The sequence below is a fragment of the Setaria italica genome, chromosome VII (genome assembly GCF_000263155.2).
Source record: "Setaria italica strain Yugu1 chromosome VII, Setaria_italica_v2.0, whole genome shotgun sequence".
NCBI lineage: Eukaryota > Viridiplantae > Streptophyta > Magnoliopsida > Poales > Poaceae > Setaria > Setaria italica.
Window position 1 is genome coordinate 16089645 of NC_028456.1, and position 22752 is coordinate 16112396.

The 22752-nt window shown below is 46.4% G+C and overlaps 2 protein-coding genes across 2 annotated transcripts; both read right to left on the minus strand.

The window, feature by feature from the left end:
- Positions 1 to 1267: 1267 nt before the first annotated feature.
- LOC101769949 (70 kDa peptidyl-prolyl isomerase) lies at positions 1268 to 5013 on the minus strand. Its single transcript, XM_004975267.4, has 12 exons — positions 4618 to 5013; positions 3960 to 4046; positions 3606 to 3866; positions 3433 to 3507; positions 3265 to 3345; positions 2959 to 3153; positions 2598 to 2863; positions 2386 to 2511; positions 2149 to 2295; positions 1930 to 2057; positions 1672 to 1792; positions 1268 to 1567 (listed from the first exon to the last, which is right to left on the minus strand). The coding sequence occupies exons 1-12, from the start codon at positions 4859 to 4861 to the stop codon at positions 1514 to 1516; spliced, it is 1785 nt and encodes a 594-aa protein (XP_004975324.1). The 5' UTR covers positions 4862 to 5013; the 3' UTR covers positions 1268 to 1513.
- A 10523-nt stretch (positions 5014 to 15536) lies between these two features.
- Positions 15537 to 17732, minus strand: LOC101782493 (pentatricopeptide repeat-containing protein At2g13600). Its single transcript, XM_004977854.2, has one exon. The coding sequence runs from the start codon at positions 17730 to 17732 to the stop codon at positions 15537 to 15539; it is 2196 nt and encodes a 731-aa protein (XP_004977911.1).
- Between the last annotated feature and the right edge of the window lie 5020 nt (positions 17733 to 22752).

Consider the following 22752-nt stretch of genomic DNA (forward strand, 5'->3'; position numbering starts at 1 on the left):
GACGCGGGCGCGGCGCGGCCAGGCGAGGACGACCTCGGCGGCGAGCGGTGCAACAGGGGCTGCAGAGGCTCGGCGGCGCTTTTTATAGGGCGCGGGGCTGCGCCTGCCCTGGGCGCGCACGCCGAGGGTCTAGTGGCGGCGCGGCCGTGCCGGCCAGGGAAGCGGCGGCGTCGGCCCAGATGGGCTCCGATGGGCCGTAGCGGGCCGGCTGGCACGGGCCGGAACGGCTGTCGAGGGTCGGGCCCACGGGCTCGGCCTGTTATAAAAAAAATTATTTTCAGGAATAATTCCGTCGTGTAAAGATAAATCTAAAAAATTCTACATAAATCATTTAACACAAAAAATACTCTGAAAATTCCAAAAATTTCAGAAAAATTCCTAGAGCTAGATTGGGACAGGAGAAATCCAAATAAAATACGTTGAACTTTCAAAAATTGAATTTAGCTCTTAGAAAGTGAGCATAAATTTCAGAAAATTTTTGAAAACTCTCAGAAGAATCTAATCGTTATCTAGAGGTGTTTTTAAAATATTTGCACTCACGAAACACCAAAATGAATTGGTATGAATGCAACCCACGGAACAACCTTATTTAATTTAGAAAAATAAAAAATTATTTTTTCCATACTATTCTGTAAAGAAAAATAAATATTAGAAATTTTTTTAAAATTATAAGAAAATCATTATTTATTTATTTATTTTAATCATATCTTGAAAATGTGACATATCGTATCTGGGCTTATCAGACGGACCAGCAGCAGCCACGGATTTGTTTTGGTCGGTCGACCTGTCTCTGTTCGGCACCTGGGCTCCCCCGCCTGTGCCTGGTAGGGTTACTCGACAGAGGCCCATCTACAGTTGTGCAGGTTTCTGCGGAGCCCGGATCCTGGATTCCCAGTCAGCGGTTCCACGAAAGCATGTCAACAAGTAGGCCATGTGTAGCGAACTGTCACTATTTATCGTACAATATTTCCATTTCACTAGTAGCCTGCCAGTGTTTTTTATTTAAACTGCCTGCCACCGTTTTGATTCAAATCATGACTGGATGAGAGACGGGCTTTACACCAGAAGATGTTACTCCCTCCGTTCCAAATTATAGATCGTTTTAGCTCTTTTAGATTCATAGATATTATTATGCATCTAGACATACATTATATCTAGATGCATAATAATATCTATGAACCTAGAAAAACCAAAACGACCTACAATTTAGAACGGAGAGAGTAGATGCGATGTATTGTTCTTACATCGAGGGAAGAGCAAAGATCGATAGAACTAGAGAACACATCCCATCGTCAATTTTCTTTTGCCACAGCATAAGAAAGCATGTCCCGTGCACCGCAGAAGCCTGATAGTATTACTCGCTCTACCACAGTTCGTACACCACCACAGTAATATCACGCACGCAGCTGAGTACAGATTTGGGCGCACCGCCGCAGGAAAACAATACACGCGACAGGCAACACCGGTGACCGTAGACCCACGGCTCAAAAGCGATCGCCTAGACTCGGCGCTTTCACGCAGCGCTGTCGATGGCCATCGGCTGGGGCTCCTGCTTCCCAGGCACCTTCTGCAGTTCATCACAAAAAGAAAAAAGGTGTAAGAACCAATGCATGGCAGTCGAAGCGGAACAGACGGCAAGAACTGCTGGATGAAGAGGGACCGGGTGCTCACCTTGGTGTCCATGTGTTCCAGCTTCCTCCATTTCGCAAACATGTTGCCGTAGAACTTGGCGTCCCGCCTGTTGTACTCTCTCATCTTCTCCTTCAGGGTCTTGTACACCAGCTTCACGTCCCTAGTCGGCCAAAAAACAGGCGAGAGGTTACTTCACCACGCTTACGCCGAATTTTCAGACGATCATCTTTGCAGGACTTCTAGCATCGGACTTTGGCGGAAATTCAATTGGCACAGAATGAAAAGCGTAAACTTTACCTATTGTCAGGGTCAAATTCCAGCGCTTTCTTTACATCCAGCTCTGCCAGCTCCAGGTCTACAAGTTCGATGTATGCTTGCGCCCTTCTGTACAGGGCCTTAACATTGGTGCTCTCAAGTTCCAGAACCTGAATGCCAGAGCTCGTGGTCAGTTTCAGTGCTTTCAACTCCCCATAGCACTGCAAACGACAAGCCACGAATTTGTATGCACAGACATACCTTTGTGCAGAGTTTCTCTGCTTCTCTGTACTCTTTCAGCTTCAGCTTGCACGCCGCGTTGTTGAGCTTGCAACTGATCTTCAGAGCTTTAGATTGCTTCTTCTCATCCTCGCTGAAGGAGCTGTCATACTCGATGTACTTTGCAGCCTGATTAGTACGAAAATTGAGTCAGTAACGATCTGTCTCACGTGATCAGATGCAAGTAACAGAGATTTTGCATGACATGTCACCATTTACCTTCTCATATCTCTTGGAGGCCTTGGCATACTTTCCCATCTTAAACCAGGCATTGCCTTCATCTTTCTTCTTGGCAGCTGCCTCAATCTTCTCAGCATTGCTCTTTAAATCCCATGATTCTTTGTCCTGCACGAAAGGTAGAGATGTAAACACGTTCTGATCAAGGGCAGCAACTAAGGTAAACAGGCAAGTTCAAGGGATTTTAAGCACACCTTCTCGAAGGAAACAAGCTCCACTTCATAGAACACGGTGGAGTTTGGAGGAACCACAGCAAGATCTTGCTTTGTTTCAGCAGACCCAAATGCATGTTCAGGTGGAATTCTTGCCAATGCAACCTCTCCTTTCTTCATATTAACCACAGTAATGTCCAGACCTTCAATAACCTGCTCCTCATCTGTCTTGAACTCAAATGGCTCTTCACCATCATGCCCTTTCTTTACAAAGACAGTGCCATCCTCCAACTTGCCAATAAGCCTCACTGCATAACATAACAAAATTTAGCATTAATGCAGCATTGCAATGACTATGAGGCAGGAATGTAGGATGACAAGGACATTGTGAATTAGTATGTACCTCTCACTACAGCTCCATCATTAGGGCGCTCATAGCCTTCTCCTTCCTTGAGTACTTTCTTCAAGATCCTCTTGCGATCTCCAATAAGTGTCACGGTCTTCCAAGAAACCAGCTCAAGATCTATATGCAGGGTAGCATTGGGGGGCACAGCACTTTCATCTCCAGAAGCAGGTCTTCCTTGTTCCCCAAAGCCATCTGATCATCGTAATAGGCACGCATATATTAATACTAATACAAGCAAGGCTTGGTTTCAATTCCAAAATATAACAAAAAATTAGTCCTAACTACAAGTTCTTAGACTCTTACATTGTGGCTTGACTGTGAGGAGGACTTTCTCGCCCTTCTTCATAGTCTTCACAGCCTTGGCAAGTGCAGGGCAGAAGTAACCTGACAATACAAATTTTGTAAGTTAGACAACTAACAATTCAGAGCTGAATCCCACATTCTAGAGGGTCCATGTTTCAAGATACAAACCATCTTTGACAGCAAATTCAACACCATCAGATTTGGAGACAACAGTTCCATCCTCAAGCCTCGCCTCATACTTAACTGTACGAATCATTTGAGCAAAACATGTCAGAAACGTTACCTAGAACAGAATAACTTCACCAATTTATTTAAAAGTATCAAATCATACAACATCTTACCGAAAACTTCATCAAGGTCCTTGGGGTTCTCCCATTTCTCCCCTTCCTTAACTATCTTCTTGAAGATGCCACCGTCCTTGCAAATGTCCTTGACGCTAGCCCATGAAAGGAGCTCAACATCGAACTGAAGCGTCGCGTTCGGTGGGATGGTCGGCGGCGAGCCAGTCTCACCATAGGCGAGCTCTGGCGGGATAGTGAAGACTGCGTTCTCTCCCTTCTTCATGGTCTTGATTCCCAGATCCCATCCCTTTATCACTTGCCCTGCAGATTCAAAAAAAGGTACACATTGTGATACAAGAACACTCAAATGCGGATGAACCAAACATCATTATTGCTGATGCTGCTTTTACGCACCTTGTCCAAGCTTGAATTTGAAGGGGGTTCCACGGTCACGGCTGGAATCGAACTTCGTTCCATCGAGAAGGCTGCCAGTGTAATGCACTGCAGCAAACAGTTCGATTTAGAAATAGTTTGATTTAGAAATTACTCCGTACTCCCAAACAATCGAACCACTTATGCCCATCAACTGGTAATAATCAACACGTGCTTTCAAGTGATATTAAGAGTCAACAGCTAGGGCCAATTAGAAATATTAAATATAGACTAATTATAAAATTAATTGTATAAAACTATTTGTACAGGTGGAGTGTGATTCGCGAGACGAATCTGTGAAACCTAATTAGTTCATAATTTGATCATGATTTGATAATTAGTTCGTGATTTGATAATGTGGTGCTACAATAACCATTTGATAAAGATGGATTAATTAAGCTTCATAGATTCGTCTCGCAAATTAACACAGAATTCTACAATTAGCTTTATAATTCTTTATCCGAACATCCGATGCGATACTGTTAACTAATTCAGAAAGATTGGACTATCGCAGGTACTGACACTGATACCATTTTGCCTACTCTGTTCTTGTGCCGGCCATGTCGTGCCGGCAGCAACCAACCCGTACGCCGGCGACTGATTAAATAGCAGAATGCCAGAAGCAGAGGCAGGCGCGTACCTTCGACCTCGTCGCCGGTCTCGGGGCGGTCCCACCCCTCGCCCTCCTTGACGAGCTTCTTCTTGAGCCCCTGCTTCCCGATCTCCTTCTCCTCCCCGACCTTCATGGTCCCCGGGAAGTCAAAGTCCTCGTCCTCACCCTCCCCGGCGTCGAGGTCCTTCATGGCCTCGTCCTCATCAAGGCCCCCCATCACCTCCTCCTCCTCATCGCCGGCGCCAGGGAGGTTGAACGCGTCGTCCGCCATCGCTTCTCCTACCGGTCGAGATCAACCAATCGACCAAAGAAACGCTCCTGATTGCAGATTAACGCGCCTGTGCGTCCTCCGCGGATGTGATTGCGCGTTCTTGTTCTGCGAATTGCTCGCAACTCGAGCCAGGTGGATCCAGATCGGCATTTTATAAGGGGCGCGTGCGGTTCTGGAGTGTTCTTCGGACGCTGGACAGGGCGACCGGGGCAGTTGATTGGTGTGGATGCTTCCGGAGACGGGTTGCGAGGGCGGGAGAGTTTTGGAAGGCCGTGGATGCTTCCAGAGACTGCCGCCCTGCTCCTGGGAATCCCCGCGCACGGTGCACCCAAACAAGCCAGATCATATCTGAAATTTTGTTTAAAAAAAACTTTAGCTTAATAATGAACTAACACCTCTTTTAAAAACACGATAAACTAGCTCTCCAGAAAAATGCAAGAATGGGACCCCGCTCTCCATCTTTGTTCATGAGATGGTGGCTAGGAATTTATTGAAAGAAGGATTACTCTGTTTTCCCTTTTGCTGAAATGATCCGAGCATATCTTGGAAAAGGTGAATTTGGAAACACAATAAAAGATTGATTTCGACTAGAATTTCGCCAAACAAGTTGATGGTTTCTTCAAATTGCAGTTTCAAATGGCTATAGGTGAATCTGTAAAGCTTTGCGGCAGGAGCATATTTTTCATATTAATAAGAATGCATTTTTTTCAGAAAAAAATTGATTCAGCATCTCACTGTTCTTTCATGCCCTGTAGATCAGTCCAAGCGATAATGTATACTGTAAAAATTATAGTATAGCAAAACCCCGTAACATATTCAGGATCACAGCAAAACTTTTAAATTGAAACCATGGGCCTGATTGGTTGGGTTCCAATTTTTGCCCAACCAAAATTATGGCATGCAATGTCGGTGCGAAATCTGATCGACAAGTAAATATGATCAGTTGGGTTCCAATTTTTGCCCAACCAAAATTATGGCATGCAATGTCGGTATGAAATCTGACCGACAAGTAAATATGATTCGACAAGTAAATATTTGTAGTTTTGCCGTGCGTTAGATTGGATATGATCTAGCACATAATGATAGAGGATGTATACTGGTTCAGGCAACGTGCCCTATGTCTAGTCGAGCTTGATCGGTCAACTTTACTCATGAGTCCATGTGCTCAAAGTTTGCAGTGGGGGTACAAATAAGTGAGGGATGAGAGGGGGTGCCTGAGTCCTGGCCGTGCTCTGCCCAAATGGAGGAGAGTGACAAGAGATCAGATGTGCGCTATGCGTATGCGTGTGGAATGGAACGTAAGGTGCAGAATGCAAGAGTTTAGAGAGCGTAAGCTGTAGAAGTGGAGGGTCCGTCCCCTTTTATAGTAAAGGGGATGGCCTTACAAGTCATAGAGAGAGAGCGTGCGGCGTCGCCTAGTCTTGTCGAGGCCCACGTCGTCAGGTACAGTATGGTCGCCAACCTCGGTTCCTGTTCCCCTCGTCAGGCCACTCCGTTGTAGCGGGTAGGTTGCGGTGATATTGTGCGGGCGTGCGCGGGGCGTGGTGCGGTTCGGTTCCTCGTACAGCAATTGACCGGGGCGCTTCCTCTTATCCGTTCCACCTGCTCCCTTGGCCCACACCGAGCGGGCGTCCCCGATCGGTTGTCCCAGTCAGTCTCGACCACGCCGGTCAGGGGAGCGGTGCGGTGTGGTGCATCCTCGATCGGGAGAACTCGGTCGGGGTCAGACTATGGTCCCACCCCCGACTGAACCCTTCTGGTCGGGGTGCTGGTCGAGCCTCCTGGTCGGAGGAGCCAGTCGGAAGCCAGATCTTGGTCTCGGCCTGGCGTGGTGTTGCTGGGCCGGCCTAGGTGAGCGTCGTTGTTGTGCCTCTTGCGGGGCCAGGCGCCGCGGGAAGCTGGTCCCATTGGAGACCCCGGGTCTATGGACCCGTCACCTAGAAATCTTGGCATCAATTGGTTCATTACCAAAAAATTAGCATGCCAATGTTTATAGCCAAAACTAAGGTAAGTCACTAGAAACTTCTTGAAACTCAAAAGGGGTGGAAGTATTGGTTGCCATATATTGACACCAAACCAGATGGATTCCAAAATTTCTTGCCCTAACTTTGGCATGCCCTGATTTTGGCAAGCCTTGATTTTAGCTTGCCCTGACTTTAGCTTGCCAAGAATTGGAACCCAACCAATCAAGCTCCATATAACAAGTATCAATGGAAGGCCAAATCAAAAGTTGTCGAGGATTGGACTCAGTCATAGAATTGACTTACATCTATGGTTGTAAATGCACCATACTTTTCAAAAATTTCATATGCTGCAAAGAATGTTAGATAAATTGCTTAGATCTTAAGCTAATCTCTTCCTTTTGCAAAAGTCAATGGAGCAGGTAGAGCTCCTTGGCCTGCTACTGTCTGCCATATATGGCAGCAGTGCAATGAGTAGAAGGGCAAGCATGCCCTATCAAGTATTGTACTAAGTAGTAGGTAATTGGTAGAAGCACTCATTCTAGTATGTACTCTAGTTTGACTTTGGTTTCTATAAGAAGTAGAAGAAAAGCTGCAGCTCATTAGTTCAGCACCACCAATTGAAACTGAGTATGTGCTCTGTTCTCTATCTCCTTCTTCTACCTCCAGCTTATGTGTGTGTGAGTGTGGTTGTGAATTTAGGGAACTCACCTTGGCCATTGCCAACAACTGGCATCAGAGCCACGTTCTAAAGTGATTCAAGGTGGCGATGGCTGAGAGAGGGTGAGGACGAGGGCACTGGCCTGCCTTCGTTGGGCGCCGACTGTCTCTATCACCGGAGCATCGCGGGGTGACGTACATGGTGAAGAAGATGGTGCGGGACATCGATGGCGCGCAATACCCCATCCTCGCCCGCAACAACTACGCTGAGTGGGAGGTGATAATGAAGGTGACGATGAAGGCTAGGGGCCTTTGGAAGTTCGTGAGTGTCGGCACAGACGATGAGCAGGAGGACCAAATGGCCATGGAGGCCATCCTGAAGGGCATCCCGCCGGAGTTCTATGTCGCGCTCGGCTCCAAGGACATAGCGAAGGAGGCCTAGGACAGTCTCAAGACGATGCGCCGCGGCAACGACCGCGTGCAGAAGGCGAAGGCGCAGCAGCTTCATCGTGAGTACGAGGTGATCATCTTCCATGACGGCGAGGCTGTCGAGGACTTCACGCTCCAGCTCACGACGATGGTGAGCCAGCTAGGATCGCTGGGCGACACCATCACCGAGGAGGCCGTTGCCAAGTTCCTGCAAGTCGTCCCTTCGCGATTTTCCCAAATTGCAATGTCAATTGCTGCTCGAGATGAGCGAGCTCACGATTGAGAACATTGTGGGGTAGCTCAAGGTGGTCGAGGACCACGTTGTGGAGGTGCCGGTGCACATGTCCGCTGGCGGCCAACTGCTGCTCACTGAGGAGCAGTGGGTGGCGCGTGTGTGAGCGCAGAAGATAGGGGATGGGTCCTCTATTTCGCACGGTGGCAATGGTGGCAAACGTGGAAGAGGATGCAACAAGACAAGGAAGAAGGGTGGTGGCAGCAGCAACGGTGGCGACCGCCGCCGCGTCAGCAAGGACCAATGCTTGAACTGCGGCAAAACCGAGCACTAGGCCCGAGATTGCAAGCAATCATGCCACCAAGACCGCGCGCACTTGGCCCAAGAAGATGAGGAGGTGCCTGCCCTCCTGATGGCGCAGTTGTGCACCCTCAGCGACGGGGTTAAGGAAGCCCCATGTGCACGCGTTGTGCTCGATGAAAGGCACGCGCGGGTCAACCTTGGGCACGAAGGCGATGAAGCAGAGCGGTGTTACCTCGACTCCGGCGCGAGCAACCACGGGATGGGGAACAGAGAGGCCTTCTCCGAGCTCGACACCAGCATCGTCGGCACGGTCAAGTTCAGCAACAACTCCAGCATTGACATCCAAGGCCGAGGGACGGTCCTGTTCCACTGCAAGTCCGGTGAGCACCCGTACTTCATCCCCAAGCTCCGTAGCAACCATCAGCCAATTGGATGAGCGAGGTTGCTAGGTGCTGATTGACAGTGGAGTTCTTTGCATCCATGACTGCGAGCGCAAGCTTCTCACCAAGGTGGAACACACCAAGAACCGCCAAGGCAAGATGACGAGGCGTGGCGATGGCATGCGCATTTCGGCCACCAGAGCTTCAACGCGCTTGCAAGACTAGCGCGCCACGGCATGGTCCGTGGGCTACCGCTTATCGAGTGTGTGGGCGAGCTGTGCGACAGCTACCTCGCCGGCAAGCAGTGGCGCGCCCTGTTCCCTAAGACGGTGAGTTACCGCGCGCAGGACCTGCTGGAGCTCGTGCACAGGGATTTGTGCGGGCCAATCACACCGGCAACACACGGCAGAAGGCGTCTCTCCCTCCTCCTCGTCGACGACAGCAGCCAATACATGTGGCTGATGCTGCTATCATCCAAAGACGAGGCGGTGACAACCATCTGACACTTCAAGGTGCATGTCGAAGGCAAGAAGGGAAGAAGCTCAATGTGCTGCGGACTGATCGTGGTAGGGAGTTCACCTCGATCGAGTTCACCGAGTATTGCGTAGAGGAAGGCATTGGACACCACCTCTCGGCGTCGTACTTACCGTAGCAAAATGGCGTGGTCGAGCAGTGGAATCAGACCATCGTCGGGATGGCTAGGAGCATGCTAAAGGCAAAGCAGATGCCAATGGCTTTTTGGGGCAAGGCGGTTGGCATGGTGGTGTTCATCTTGAACTGCACGCCGACGAAAAACTTAAAGGGGATGACTCCGTTCGAGGCATGGCACGGGCAGAAGCTCGATGTCTCCTTCCTTCAGATGTTTTCCTGCAACAGGCACATGAAGGTGATGAAGTTGGGGCTGAAGAAGCTCGATGACAGGAGCACGCCAATGGTATTCCTGGGCTACGAGCATGGGAGCAAGGCCTACAAGCTCTACGATCCTAAGATGCAACGCGTCGCAGTGTCGCACGACGTCATCTTCGACGAGGCAACGTGCTGGGAGTCTAGCGGCGTGGAGGAGACAGGCGGCAGTAGTGGAAGCCATTTCACCATCGAGTACTTAGAGTACTACGATGGCGGCAGAGGAGAAGAGGCGGCGGAAAGTTAAGGAGGGGCCTCCCCTATTCCTGGAACAGGGGACGCATGCCACCACCATCCCTAGGAGGGGGATCCCCTACTCTAGGAACAGGGGAAGCAACTCCAATAGCATTGCCTGCTGGGCAGGCAACCTCCGCCTCCGGAACATCAAGCTCAGCCTTATCGGTTTGCTTCTTCTCTCCACCAGCAAACATGTTGTCGTACGTCGACACCGAGCACGATGGCGAGCCACTGCGATTTCGGGTAGTGGATGATATCATTGGGGACAAGAGTCTGCCCGGGTAGGTAGCCTGTGTGCTGGATGATCTCGAGCTGCACCTGGGTAGCACTGAGGAGCCACCCAATTTCACAGTGGTGGAGGATGAGAAGTGCTGGCGAGCCGCTATGTTGGAGGAAATGGCGGCAATTGAGGAAAACAAGACCTGGGAGGGCAGAGTCATCGACGGAGCCGAAGATCTAGGAGCGGACGCAGCAGTCCGCTTGATCCCAATCAGCGTCGTCAGGACGGGGCGCCACGGTGCCATCGATATGCAACTTGAGGCCGAACTTGCCGCACATGGACTTGAAGAAGGAAGCCCACTTGGAGTAGCTGGAGGTCTTCATAGGTCTTCATCGTCACTGTCATGGGGACGTGAGCCTTGATGAAGATTGTGGCGTAGGGGTGGATGATTAGGGATGAAAGCGGTCGGGAACGGTCGGGAAAACACCATAACCATTCCTGCTCCTATATTTTTTGGTCGGGAATGGGAAAGCCAGATGGGAAAAAGAATTCGATATTACGGGTATCGGGAACGGAATATTTCGATCAGGAACATGTCGATTACGATCGGTAATCGATAACACAAAATGAGAACATCGATACATGTAACCACTTAAAACAGTTAGCTCGACGCAACAATTGCAACCATGCATAATCCATATTCAAACAAATGATAGCAACATATCCACACCATAGCTTGACAGAATGACAGCAACACAGAACAGCAGTACGTCACATAGCCACATAGCACACAAGTCACAACAGTACATCATAGTTCACAGGCAATGAGGCAATGAGCCAATGAGGCAAGGTAGGCAACCACACACACAGGCAATGGCACAACGCAGAATGCACAACTAGTAGGGATACACAGACAATGAGACAACCTACCGGTCCAACACTCAACTCACAAGTACAAGTCCAAATTAAAAAAAAACATGCCCAGCTGCCAATAACCCAACACTCAATAGATGAACATATCATAAGCAGCAGACAATACTACATGTCAAAGAAGCCTAGTTCATCTGCATGTGGTCCATCTACTTCGTCATCACTGTCCGCGACATCGTAGTCCTACAACAAATAGGAAGCATCGGTCTTACAGTAACAAACAATGTAGCAAAATGACTTAAAAGATAACTCAATTGACAATACCTCAATGTTCAGCTTTGAAGCAAGGGCCTCAATAACTTTAAGATCACCAACAATTGAACCAATCTTCTTATCTGAAATTCAAAGTAAGCCAAGACTCATATATCAACAAACGTGATTATGATAAAATATTGTACAACTAAAACTGAGATGCTTTTCTAACCTCTTCTTCCTGCAACAACCCAATCTTTCATGGATATCAAAGCTTCAACCATTTCAGGGTCAAGGCGGCTACGAAAAGGATCAACAACACGTCCACCAGCGCTAAAAGCAGATTCAGAAGCGACAGTTGATACTTGTATAGCCAGCAAATCACGAGCTATTTTTAAAAGAACTGGATACTCATCGGTCTGGTTCTTCCACCATGCCAAGATATCAAACTGACCACTGAGCCTCAGAGGCAGATCTGCCATATACTTGTCCAGCTCATTCATATCATCAGCATCATGCCCAGTAGACTCATATAAGAAGTTCTCTAGCTCATCATCTCCATTGTCCACTAACATGTCAGTTGTATCTATATCCTTAGCATCATTTGACCCACTTTTAGGCCTTGAAGATGAAAGAGCAGCAGAAGTGGTACAATTTCTTCATGACATCAACAAGTTCATCAACAAGAACTTGAGATGAGATGTCATGGAATTTTCTCATGTAGAACTCTATAAGCCTTTTCTTATATCTAGGATCTAGAAAGCAGGAAACAGCAAGTGTAGTGGATGATTTCTTCCAATATTTTTCAAACTTCCTACTCATAGAACTAGCCATTGCACTAATAGTGGTATCTTGACAAATAGACCATTCATCTAGTAAAATATTTATCTCACAAAACCCTATATAGAACATATTTGTAGTTGGATATAAAGTACCAGACAACAGTTCAGTGAGATCAAAGAATTTCTTCAAGCATTGGAACAATTTAAATGCCATGACCCATTCACTAGGACAAGGAGTGATTTTTTCATACCTACGACGATCTGATGATTTCAGCCTCATGAATGCATTCGTGTAGTACAAAGTAGAAGCATCAAATATGTGGAATTCCATCTAGTTGACACATCAAGTGAAAGACCCTTGTTTGTATCCAGTCCACACTCAGTTGCACACTTCATGAGCTCCTCCATTGCAATGGAGATCCCTTGACAGCAAGAACTAGTTGTCTAATATTCTCAATTGTGGGTGTGATTACACTCAAACTATCCCTAGCAACAAGGTTCAGTATGTGACAAGCACACCTCACATGGAAGAATAGTCCATCACATATCAAAGACGCTGCATAGCATTGGCCCTTAGATCAGAGATGATGTCTTTGACTGCTACTTCATTTGATGATGTATTATCCAAGGTCAGAGCAAACATTCTCTTGTCAATATACCACTTAACCATAAGTTCAGTAAATGTCTCAGAGAGCTTTGTACTAGTATGACGGCCCTATACATGCACAAAGTTCATAATCCTTTTTTGGATAGACCAATTGTCATCTATCCAATGTACAGTAACACACATGTATGACTTGTTCTGATTTGAAGTCCACATGTCCATGGTGGCACTAAACCAACAAGAGACAGTTTTGAACATGTTATACAACCTCTCCTTTTCAGCTAAGAACATGTTCATAATTTCCTTCCTAATGGTAACCCGAGATCTGATTGGAAAGGTAGGATGCAGGGATTTGATGAAATCAACAAAATACTCATGCTCAGATATTTTAAATGGGTACTCATGCATGACTATTGCCAAGTAAAACTTTCTCAAGCTAGCCTCTTCATCATACCTGTATGGTACCACAACAGTCATGTCTTCCCCCCATCTTTTTCCACTTTGAGCTGCTACTAGCCCTTCACTACACTATGTGCCACCCTCAGACGGATCCAAAATCTAGTTGTTTCGTAGTTGCTCTCACATCTGCCCTTGTGCTTGCATTTGGGCCAATTGCAATGAGCCCACAACTGAATATATGTCTTGCCATTATCCTCAATGACCAGCCTCTTCTTGGTAAAGTGCTGCCATACATTAGATGTGCACCTCTTGTGCATCTTTCCATAAGGTTCATCTCCCTCTTGCACATGCACAGGCTCATCACCCTCAACGATGACTGCATTTGCAGTACTTGTTCCAGTAGCAACAAGACCTCTATCACTTGCACCAGTAGCACCTATGTCACTTGCAACAACAGCACCTGTATCACTTGCACCGGCAGCACCTATGTCACTTGCAACGGCAGCACCACTGCCACCGCTACCACCTGAACCACTACCACCACCAGCAGCACTGCCACCTTGACTTGGCAAAGACCCTACACCAATTGCAGTTCCTGGACTAGATGCAAGAGTTGCACTTGCAGATGATACAGATAGACATATACCAAGATCTTTACCAGGGCTTTCACTTGACCTCTTAGATCCTACCAAGACAAGAATAGAAGACATCAATATGAATCTAAGACACCATTATGAATCAAAGACACCAATAAGATAATATCTAATTTTTTTTACATGGCTATACATTTATATTAACATGGCCAAACTAAGCAATAGCATACTGCATTCAAACAAAAACATTCACTTTGGGAATCAAAATGACAGTAGCAACTGGACCTTACTCAATTACTTTTACTCATGCATCTGTTAGTTTCATCTAACACACAAGCAATAAAACACAAGGGGACAATATTCATCTGTTAGTTTCATCTACAACAAGCAATCCTCATGTAGTGATTCACACATTTTTGCCAATAAATCAAACATACACTGATTCACACATCACTGCCACTAATCACTATTCTATTGACCTACATGTATGCATGTACCTGGTGTTGGAAAAGGCACGAGGGTGCTGCTGTTCACCGACAGGGGTGGGTCCAGGAAGAGGTGGCGCTTGGAGGCGGATGAGGCAGATGCAAAACCAAAAGCTTGCCCAGTTGGTGGCTGTGGCTTCATGTTAGTGTCCGGCCTGCCTCCCTAGCCCCCCAAGTCGTGGATCTGTTGAAAGCTTCAAGCTTGGTGGCGGCGTGGCGGCACTACGTCGAAGATCCGAGAGGGAGTAGGGCAACGACTGGTCAATGATGTGATGGTGAGTGGAGAGGAGATGCCGTCGCCTCGTCGGAGACTCGGTGTAGGGTGGCCGGCGGTGGAGACTCGGAGTAGGGTGGCCTGGTGGTAGGCGGTGGCGGCCGCCGGCAAGGCAAGGCACCAGCCACCAGGAGGCCAGGAGAGTGAGCACTTGAGAGAGACTGAGAGGGAATGCGGCCATGCGGGATTGCAGCGGGCGGCGGCATGCTGATTCAGGTTGGAAGGCGGGAAGGGCGTCGAGGCCGTTAGGGTTTGCCTGGATGAGTGGGCCGCGTGGCGTGGGGTTTGGGTGGGCTGGGCTGGGCTGGGCCGTGTGTATGGTTGGTGTGGGCAGACTTGGGAGGCCTTAAAAATGGGAATTTCCCGCGGGAATTTTGTCGAACAAATACGGGATCTGCTAATTCGGTCGGGAAAACACCCTAACCGATTTCGATCTCGGATTCGCCGTATTTTCCTAGATTTCTTCCTGAATCCGTTTTTTCCCGATAAATTGATATTTGATCGGGAATTCTGGTATTCGGTGTCGGTCGGTACATGAATTTCCCATTCCCGCTGTCATCCCTATGGATGATGGCTGGCGGCGCCTGGTGGAGGAGCAGGCCGCCGCCAAAAGGCAGCACAGGGCCATTGCCGGTGCCAGGAGGGGCGCCAGAGCTGCCCGCTGGGGTGGTGGCGTCACCGGTGGGGCTGCCAGTGGGCAGGAGGCCGCCGCCGGACAGGAGTCATTGGCCATGGGAGGGGGAGGTGGGGAGAAGCGCCGGCGTAGGGGCGGTGGGGAGGCGCCACCGCACAGGAGGTGGAGCGCCTAGGGTTTAGGCACATTGGGAAGAGGTGGAGCGGAAGGAAAGTCCCAGGATAAATTGATCCCGGTCTCGTGATACCATGTAGAGAGATAGGTTATGGGGAAAACACCACACACACCCCAATGAGGGGAGGGGACCTCTATTATATAGTCAATATGACTTGGTATACGAGGAATACAATCAGTATACATGGAAAGCTATAAATTAGCTATATATGGCTATACATTGCCTAATAACAATGTTTAGGAAAAATCTATTTTTGAGCCTCTCTTTTAATCAATGAGTAAATCAATAATTCAAGTTTTGGATAACCATATCATCAGGTTCAGAATGTATTGATATATGAGATACTAACTCTTCTAGCATTAAACAGATTTTATCTCTTTCATGGTGATTCTGGTCATCCACAAGAAATACATGAACTATATCCTTGATCTCAATCCAGCTGCAGCCAGGCTCCTTTTTTGCATTGAGACTCCTCAATCTTGTTCTTACCTTCACAACATCTTCCCATTTCCCCAATTTAGCATAGATGTTGGACATCGCGACATAAGCAGACCTATGTTTTGTGCCCATGCAAAACAACCTCTGAGCAACTTTCTCACCCATCTCTAGATCCATCGAATACCAGCAGGCAGTAAGTAGGGCTCCCCAGACAACACCATCTGCTGGCACAGGCATCTCACAGATAAACTTCTCAGCTTCTCTGGTACGTCCAGTCCGACCAAGAAGATCGACAGCACAAGTATAATGCTCCACAGTTGGAACTAGTCCATAGTTTTCCATGGAGCGGAAGATTTTCATCCCTTTGTTAACCAAACCAGCACGGGCACTAGCAATAAGGAGCCCAAGAAAAGTGATTTCATTGGGATTGACATGATGCCTCAGCATCCTCCCAAATTGTATCAGAGCCTCCATCCAGTGACCATTTTGTGCAAGACCATTGATAAGAGATGTCCATGATGCAACATTAGGTGATGTGATGTAACCAAATGCAGACTGTGCATCACTCACACAACCACATTTGAAGTACATATCAGCAAGAGCTGTCCCAACATGACCGTTGGAGTCGAATGAAGTCTTGCAGAGGTGACCATGTACCATTTTGCCTTGCTCAAGCGTCCCAATAGTTGCACAGGCATGCAATAGAGCAGAGAATGTAGAAGGGCTCCATCCAATAGACAACCGGCACATGACCACAAATAGCTTCAAAGCTTCTGAAGGCTGATCATTCTGAATGTAACCTGAAATCATAGAATTCCATGTTATCGTGTCTCTCTCATCCTTTATCTGTTCAAATAGCTTCAACCCCTCCTCCAGCCTTCCATTCTGGAGCAACACTGACATCATGGAGTTCAAGGACACCATGTTTCTCCGAGGCATCTTCTCAAACAACCTCCTGCAATCTTCAAGCCTTCCATCCATTGCATATGCCTTAATCATCAGATTGTAGGATCCTGAGTCATGCTCTGGCATGTGCGAGAAAACCATCTTTGCACCCTCTGTCCTTCCCATCGTTATAAGCCCTGCAATCAGTGTATTGGATGTAATCAAGGAAGGAATTTCCAAGTCATTGTAAACCAGCAATGCATCATCCAAAGCATCAGAACTGCAGTAAAGATCAACAAGAGCACTGGTTATTAATTGCTCTGACTGAAACCCACTTCGGATCAGACATCCATGAACTGATCGCCCAAAATCTAATGTTCCCAGCCTCACACATGCCCTTATAACACTGTCATAAGTATACTCATTAGGCATGACAGAGCCATCAGCAAGAAACCTCACAAACAGCTCCAGTGCCTTGCCGCAGCACTTGGTTGAGCCCTTTGCGAAGCCTGATATGACAGCAGTCCACGCGAACACATCACGAGGCACTGGCGTACGCTCCAGCAAGTTCAGGGCATCTCCCAACAGGCCAAATCTCACGAGCGCAACTACCATCGGGCTCCACAGCAGCTCGTTCTTCTGATGCAGGGACTCAAATAGTGCGCGAGTCGCGGTCAGGTCGAAGCACGAGGAGTAGAAATCAAGGAGGGACGCTCCTACGATGGGGAAATTCTCGCACCCCGACTTGATCACCTGACTGTGAACCTGCGCCCCCGCGCGGAACCACCGCCCGCGGGCGCAGGCGCCGAGCACCGACGCGAACGTGGCCTCCGTGAGCGACAACCCGGCGCGGTGCATCCGCGCGGCGGCGTCCAGCGCGTCGAGGACGCTCCCGCGCCTGGCGTGGCCGGCGACAACGGCGTTCCATGAGACAGCGGCCCGGCGGGGCGTTCCGTCGAACAGCCTGCGGGCGGCGGCCGCGGTGTGGGAGAGCAGCGTATCGCGCTTCAGCGCTGTGGCACGCGCGTCGGCGCCTCGGTCGGTCGCGGCTGATGTGGCGCGGGAAGGCGGCCACGGCTGGAGCCCGCGCGCTTGGGTGGTTGACGGCCGCCGTCTCGAGGAGGCGAGCGACGGCGGCACGGCTCTGCGGAGCATGCAGCCTATGCAGGCGAGACAGAGTGGGCGCGGCGCGGCCCGTGCCCAGTGGACGCCTGGACGGGGTGCTGTCACTATTTTTGTTTTAAAAATATTCGAATGCTTTAGATAAATGAGTAAAATATGTGATGACTTTTTGGATGGTTTTATAGGGTATTTTTAAATCAGACTGTTTACTGGGTTACGAGAAAATTGTTTTGTCTGTGGTTTCAGATGAAATATGTCGTGCAATCTTGCCAAAAATCATCCAAAAATCTGTCTGTGGTTTCAGAGGTACCAATATTGAGGAAAAGAAAAAAATCTCCAAGCTTAGAAAAATATCCCAATTTTCCATAGAAGATGACAGAGGTACCAAGATTGATGTCTACATATGCCCGAGAAATATGGCTTTGGCTTCTAAGTAAAACCCTAGCCCCAGCAGCGAAAGTATTTGAAATTCAATACCCCCAACCCCCGGTCCATTAGCCATTTCTTTCTCATAGGGATGCAAGCGGGTCTATATAGCACCAGGGACTGAGAGATCATCACAAACCTTAACAGTGATTAGTGATTTTAACAAAAGCACATTTAAGTTATCACCGTTTCATGCTATCTAGCCAAGCATGGTTTTAGAAGGTTAGTCTCAAATCAGGTTTAACTAAAGTTAGTTTTGAAAGAACTTGGGTTTCAAACAACCCTGAAGATATTCTTTTCTACAATCTTATAGTTGTAGACGGTTTAAATCTTCGAAACACCTAGTTTTTTTTCATATTTTTTATTATGTTATTCGGGATCTGGAACTAAGAAAATGTTATTTAAGATCTTTCTTACTATTTTCGAAACAATAACACTATATTAAACGGCCGCGATTAGTTGCTATTAAAAGTGATAGAATGTGCCATCATAACCCGAAACAATATGTCGCATGGCAGGTGCATGCCAACGTACTGTTCTGTGCACATTTTATTTCAAGCCAACTTTGCCTCAGGTCAATGCACAACGCACATGGTTCTTCCAAGGAAATATAAAAGTACCGAATCAATTAAATGCTTGCTAACACACAAACATACAAGAAAACTTGAAATTTAAAAGTTATAAAATCTTAAAATTGTTATTTATTAGTATTTTTTAATATTGTCGGTGGTATGTTCGGGTAAGTCACAGGTATGTTTGGGTAACTATGTGACTGTAATTCCTAATTCAAAGTAACTACTACAAGCTAACATAGCAATAAATCAATGCACTCTTGCCAAAAATCACCAAATAATACTAAATTTCGCAAACCAACCACTTAATGTTCCCAAAAATGATGTTGTAATATGTTATTGCCGATATCGCCTTTACCCCGTCATCAATGTTATGTTTGTATGCTGGCGTGTGGCCAATGCATAGCTCCAAATAGTAGACGCCTAGTTATCCACTAATGTGAATGAGATAACCCTTACTCCTTTCTTATACTACTAACTAGCCAGCCCAATTACTTGTTAGAAGCTTTTTGGGTAGTGCTAATGTGATATTTATATCAAGGATGCATGGTATAGTCTTATCTGAATCTCTTCTTAGATTACTACTGATCGGATGATACAACAAATCTGTTAGAATTTATATCATTTTGAAATCAGGCTTCCCCGGATAGATATATCATAATGAAATAGTGGTCTTTGGTGACTGCACCGAGTATGATTTAAATTTTCAAAAATCAGAGTTGAATTTTTATGTTGAGAATAATAATCAAACCACGACCAAGTATCGATCATTTTTGAGTCATGGCTTCTGCATTTTGCTTTGCTCCCTCTTGTTAGCAAGAAACCCCAGCATGCTCTATGTTTGTGCTCTCTGCACGGACTGGAGAAAAAGATGATGAACAAAGGGAAGATCATATTCAATACTACGTCAAGAAAATCCCGAGCCCGAGGATCAGCATGAAACCACTCTTCGTGTAGACGCAAGGACATGATAAGGATGACCAACAGCCAGACAAAGAACAAGACGACCATTGAAGAAGAAATAAGCAGATGAAATAAAAAAAATTGTGGTAGTGTAGCAAGCTTTCAATTTTATTTTTAACGTTTGTGTCAAATAAAATATTTGTCACGTTGAGCTTAATTTTATATAGTCTCGATCTTTCTATTATTTCATTCCTAGTAAGCTCATTACAGGTTAGCAATTCCTAGCGAATAATTAGAATATATGCTCCACAAAATTTATCTAAACATGGTCCAACAAGCTACTAGAATCCCATTTTCATGAACAAATATGTTATTTATTTTTGGGTCTTGCAGTTACATTATTACTATGAATTATCTTTTTTGCTCACTGTGTGTAAGTGCACTGGTCGATCAATTGTAGATTGGATAACGTTTACACTGGTGGAGAACTCACCTATTATCCCGGTTGGTAGGGTGCAAAGATCTCGAAAATGCATCCGGGATAAACCAACCGGGACAAAAGGGGGGGTCTTTTATCCCGGGTCACTCAACCGGGACAAAAGACCCCCTTACCAACCGGGATAAAAGGGTTCACCCACGGCCGGCGCTGCAAAAAAAAAATCCCGAGCTCCCAGGAGGCCCCCCCACACGCGCAAGTCACAAGTCACAAGTCACGCGAAATATGCGCGTGCGCGGTTCGTGGGATTCGAACCCACAACCTCCAGCCTCGCGCGTAGCTTCCTTGCCATCCCACCTACACACCACATCTGACTATGTAGGGGATACTATCCTTTTGTATTAACTCGTGGGGGACCCTTTTATCCCGGTTGGAAACACCAACCGGGATAAAAGACCCCCTTTTATCCCGGTTGGTATTTCCAACCGGGATAAAAGGGTTCGAGGATTTAATCCCCTTCCAGCCACCTTCGAATGACCTCGTTGGGGGACCCTTTTATCCCGGTTTGAAACACCAACCGGGATAAATGACCCCCAACCGGGATAAAAGGCTCTTGACCCTTTTATCTCGGTTGGTGTTACCAACCGGGATAAAAGGGGGGGTCTTTTATCCCGGTTGGTGTTTCAAACCGGGATAAAATGCCTCTCAGAGTCTTTTTTTTCCCACTAGCCTTTGCAACCGGGATAAAAGGTCCCGGTTGGTGATCCCCACCAGTGACCGAGTTTAGTCCGTGTGACTTTTGTCCCGGGCCAACTTTAAACCGGGACAAAAGGGGGTGGATGGAGAGTCATTTCTCTACTAGTGTTAGCCTCCGTGTCCTTTTTGCAATTCAACAAGCAGTCATTCAAAGTCGGCCAGCACATGCGATCCTTGTCACAACAGAATGCTCCCTGGCGGCGGGATGAATCTAGAAAACAACCAGTATTTGTGTCATGGCGGATGATTACGCTGTTTTCCCCATTCATCTGGTTACTCCTGATGTCATCTTTGCTTCGACCTAATAAAGAACAAAAGAGACACATAGATCCTTTCAACATAATAAAGAAAATGGAACAACATATTTATAGATCTTGAAGAAAAGAGAGCTAGACTGTTCATCTGTTACCACATATGCATGCAGGAATGACCGAAGATACAAGGACTAAGGAAAGTAGCAGGAGTGCTTTCCTTGTGCCCTTCATGAATATCGCCAGATGACTAGTTTTGTTTATGTATTGGTCTGAATTTTGTATTGATACTCGACGAGCTGTAGCTAGTGCCATGCCATATCTAATATATATTTATAGCACACAAATAATTAATACTACAATATGTTTGTATCAATCATTTATGGTCGCAGCAAGGCAGTTTGCTATTTTTAACCAATAATCTATTTTTAACCACTATTTAGTTTGTAGGACCACTACTAAAGTAGGTTATGACCATATATCATATTTTACTCGGAATGGATTCTATGTTGTAAAAAAAGAAAATTTCATTTCAGTAAGATTCTAGCCAATTTACATCAATTCAAAATAGAAATAAATTTGCAGTGATGGCGTCCTAATTCATGGGATTCAAATAGGTCCTAAGTGAATTTTGTGTTCCAATATATTTTTGCTTTTGTTGTTGATGCACATTAGGAATTTGCCTTTTTAAATGTCGTAACATTCAAGTGCTTCATATGTGATATTAAAACTTCTAAGTTAACTTTAATAACGCCTGAACTTTTATAAATGTCACTTTATATACAAAATATTACAATACATTCTTGTATTTATTTTACTGGTATAGTCCTGCCAAAGATGTAAGTAAAGGGATACCGGGTACTAGTAGAGAAACAACCTTCGATCCTCTAAAAAATCTCGGAACAAATTGGACTTGGGATTAAAATCTAGTCCAGGTTTAAATTTTGTAGTCCGTGGAGACCCCTTTAATCCAGGTTTGTAACACAAACCCAGACTAAAGGTGAGACTTTAGTCCCGGTTTGTGTTAGAACCTTTTAGTCCAAGTTTGTAATACAAACCGGGAATAAAGTCTCACCTAGTCCTAGTTTGTCCTACAAACCGGGACTAAAGATGTCTCCACGGTTCTTAAAAAAAAGCATATCTTACTCTATCACGTGTACTATGCAGGTGAGATGGTAAGGAAGGATTGCGTGAGGTTTGAGGTCGTGGGTTCAAATCCCACGCACCACGCACGGCCGTATTTCGTGTGAAAATTCATGTGACTTGTGCCTTGCGACGTGTATGGGAGCTTCCCATAAATTCCTAATATTTTTTTGGCGCAAGCCCTTGAGTCCCGGTTGATATTACCAACCAGAACTAAAGGCTGTCTTTAGTCCCAGATAAAACCTTTAGTCCCAATTTATTAGTCCCGGTTGGAAATTCGAGCTCTTTGTGCATTTCCAACCGGTACTAAAGCCCATTTCTCTACTAGTGGGGATCTAATTTCAGAAATTAGGTCTAAATATAAAAACAAATCTCATTTCTAGCAATTATCAAACATGAAACCTATATCATCTCAACAAAATACTCTATTAAGAATCTCGAGCGGATCCACATTTTCCTATCCAACTACCATATTGGGAGAGTTGGTGAAAAAATTGTACTCCAACATATTCCCTTTACATTTTCCTTTTCGTAATAATTATTGGGATAAACTAGTAATTCACTCC